The sequence below is a fragment of the Triticum urartu genome, chromosome 2 (genome assembly GCF_003073215.2).
Source record: "Triticum urartu cultivar G1812 chromosome 2, Tu2.1, whole genome shotgun sequence".
NCBI lineage: Eukaryota > Viridiplantae > Streptophyta > Magnoliopsida > Poales > Poaceae > Triticum > Triticum urartu.
Genome location: NC_053023.1, coordinates 275,232,932 through 275,236,188, shown reverse-complemented (window position 1 = coordinate 275,236,188; position 3,257 = coordinate 275,232,932). Strand labels below are relative to the sequence as shown.

The following is a 3,257-nucleotide window of genomic DNA, read 5'->3' as shown; positions in this document are numbered from 1 at the left end:
TGGAAGGGTGTTGGGCTTCAACACACACGAGGCCTTTTCGGTTCCTCGGTTAACCGTTGGAGTATCAAACGAAGTCCAAATGGTACGAAACTTGACAGGCGGTCTACTGGTAGTAAACCAAGTCCGCTTTGCAAGTCTAGGTCCAATCCGAAAACGTTTAACACCCGCACATGAAAAAGAGGTAAAAAGGGACACCGGGTGACATAGGAGCGCCGGATTGCAAAACGGACAACGGGGAAAATGCTCGGATGCATGAGACGAATATGTATGCAAAAGAAATGCGCATGATGACATGATATGCAATGCATGACACGCAAGCAATGACAACGCACCAACAGCAAATAACTGGAGGACACCTGGCACATCGGTCTCGGGGCGTTACACTCTATCTCTGGTAGCCATGTTGAAAACCATGCTGCTGGGTGACTCACTAGGATCCAATCTAGGATCTGGCCTGGTAGGGTATATGTTCTGCAAAGAAGAAGCTCATATTATTCAGTTGAAAGTGAAACATTCTTCAGTTACAAGTGAAACTTTATTCAGTTACAAGTTAAACATACCTGCAGAAAAGTTGGATCATCATAATTTTCATCCACCATCTCTACCCCTTCTTCAACAGTGCTTACTGCCATCTATAGTGGCCCTTTCTATTGTGGTCAGCTCTGCCACATATGGAGAAATGCATTGTAACACCTTTCTTTTTCAAATATCTCACACCATGTTTGATTTTATCTTCAGGTGTTTTTTTCCTGTTTTTCTTTGGTCTGCCCAGCTGTTTAGTGAACACTGGTGGAAATACCTTGTATCGGTGGAAAAGCGGATCCATAGCTCGGAGCCGCGTGGTACATGGCCGAGGCGTCCCAGTGAGGAGGAGCCGCGGCGTACAGTGTGGGAGAAGGCGGCACCGGCGCGGTGGAGTACAGCAGCGGGTAGGCCTGCGTTGGAGCGCCCGGACGGGGGCCAAGCACGCCCGCGGAGTTCTGCGGGATCCAGGGCGCACGGGGCGGAGGGAAGGGTGCCCCGACGGGAGCGAAGTAGCCCAGCCAGGGGGTGGCACCCGCACCGCGGCCAGGAGGAGCATCGCCGCGGCCACGCTCGCGGCCACGCCCACGGTTGCCGCGCCCACGGTGCGCGCCGAGCTGGCCACCACGCCCGCCGCCTCCATTGGGGGCGCGGTCACCTCCGCGATCACCGCGGTCGCCACTGCGGTCGCCGCCACGGTCGCCTCCGCGGGCACCGCCCCGATCCCCGGAGCGATCCGCGCCGCGCTCATCATGCTGGACGGCGAGAACCTGAGAGCCTTCGCCACGTGCGCGCCTGTCGAGGGAGAGCTCGGCGAGGACAAGGTGGGAACGCGCCTGCTGGAAAGTGGGGAGGGGAACAGTGGACTGGATGATGGCGGCTTGCATGGCAAATTTGGGCCCCAGCCCGTCCAACATTTGCAGGGTCAAAGTACGATCAGTCACAGGCTCGCGAACGTCGGCGAGCGCGGCAGCGATGCCTTGGAGACGGCGGCAGTAGTCGTTGATGCTGAGGTCGCCGCGAACCGTAGCCCGGAACTCCTGGCCGAGATGCATCGCGTGCTCGGCCTCGTTGGCAAGGAAGTACTCGTGGATCCTGGTCCAGATGGTGAAGGCGGTGGAGCCAGGAGGAGCGGTGATGTCGAGGAGGTCCCCCTCGATGGTGGTGAAGAACCAGAGGATGACAGTGTTGTCGTCGTCGCGCCATGCCTGGTCAGCCAGTCGGTTGGCCGACCCCTCCCTCACGTGGCCCTCTGCATGGTAGCGCGCCAGGAGGAGGTTGATGTAGTTGCACCAGCGCTGGAAGTTGGTGCCATCCAAAGCGAGCTTGAAGTCGATGACGCCGGAGATGCTCGCCGGCAGAGCAGGAGAGGAGCTAGAGGAGGAAGAAGGCGCAGTGGGATTGGGTGGGAGGGTGGTAAGAGGAAGAGCCGAGAAGGAATTGTCGGTGAAGAGCGGAGCGCGGGGGCACGCCTCAACGCTGGGTTCAGTAGGGAGAGCCGCGGCAGCGGCGGCGGCGGCGTCGGCGAGTGCGGCGGCTGCAGCCTCGGCGGAGTCGGCATCTGCCATGGGAGAAGAAGGAGGAGTAACCATCGCTCTGATTACCAAACTGAGCCGTAAACTCTGTGCTGTATTGCGAGAACTGAGCTCGGTTACATATACATCGAGACCTCTACATGCAGGGCACGTCTCGTGGTGGTTGCGGTAGACTAGGGTGGATCCTGAAGACTAGCCTACCTAGTTACAACAGATTACAAGATAAGCAACAACACAAGTGTACACATACAATGAACGTGACAGTTCAACAACTACCTCAACAGAATAATCAACATCAGAAGCATCACCTATGGATTGCCCATCGTAAAAGGCCGGAGAAATCCAGACACCCTTTCAAGAGTCGTCTCGGAGATGGATCTTTTAACAGACTGATATTAAGAAGAAAAATACTCTCCAATTAGCATTTAGATAAAATTTACTAATACTTTGTGTCAAAAAATGAAAAAGAATTAAGGGAACAATGCAGAAAAAATGCGCCAAACGTATCGAAATAAGCTCGTGTGCACACAAATTTCTGTTGACCAACATTCAGTAGTCGAAAGATTGGACACGATATGCAAATATCTCCAGTTTTAAGAACAAAAGCAGAACCAGTGGTGTGTCAAGGTATTTACCCGTTCGCTGCCACCGGTGACATATGCTTGTAGAATGAGGAGAGGTCTGAATCGCTGGAGAGAGATAGAGAGAGATGTGCATGTATGGTTGAACAACACTATCAAGTTGCAGCCTCGCAGATCAGAGGTGAACCAGGAAAACCAACAGAGGAGGCAGCCTCCGGTCGACCGACACACGCGAGGAGGATGAGCCAGGGATGGATGCAGCGGAGCTCGGACCACCGCCGTTCGTCCTTCTTCCGCCTGGCGCAACAATGAGGGCTGGGGGTGGACGCGGTACTTGGCGTGAGCACGACGACGTGAGAGGGGAGCGGGAGAAGAAGGGAATGGAGGATAACGGCGGCGGCCTGCAGACCACCTGCGGAGCACAAAGAGAAGGGAAAGGCGGCACTGCCATGCTTCTTTCATTTGACGCCGAGGAGGGAGGTGGTGGCTCTCGCGGCTGACGAGGGAGGGGAGGGAGGATGGAGGAGGGCGTAGGCAGGAGGGGAGATGGGAGCGATGGAGGGGGACCTGTGTGACGACTGCGGGGATTGGGGGAGAGGAAGGAGAGAGTTTGGGCAGC

The 3,257-nt window shown here is 55.8% G+C and overlaps 1 protein-coding gene across 2 annotated transcripts; it reads right to left on the bottom strand.

Annotated features, from left to right (window-relative positions):
- Positions 1-343: 343 nt before the first annotated feature.
- Positions 344-3,257, bottom strand: LOC125541477. 2 transcript variants are annotated; one of them, XM_048704883.1, is made up of 3 exons: positions 2,693-3,257; positions 561-2,446; positions 344-471 (listed from the first exon to the last, which is right to left on the bottom strand). In XM_048704883.1, exon 2 carries the CDS (start codon positions 2,112-2,114, stop codon positions 777-779), a length of 1,338 nt encoding a protein of 445 aa, XP_048560840.1. In that variant the 5' UTR covers positions 2,115-2,446; positions 2,693-3,257; the 3' UTR covers positions 344-471; positions 561-776. The 2 variants fall into 2 exon arrangements, with proteins under 2 accessions (XP_048560840.1, XP_048560841.1); XM_048704884.1 differs by having other exon boundaries at positions 561-3,257.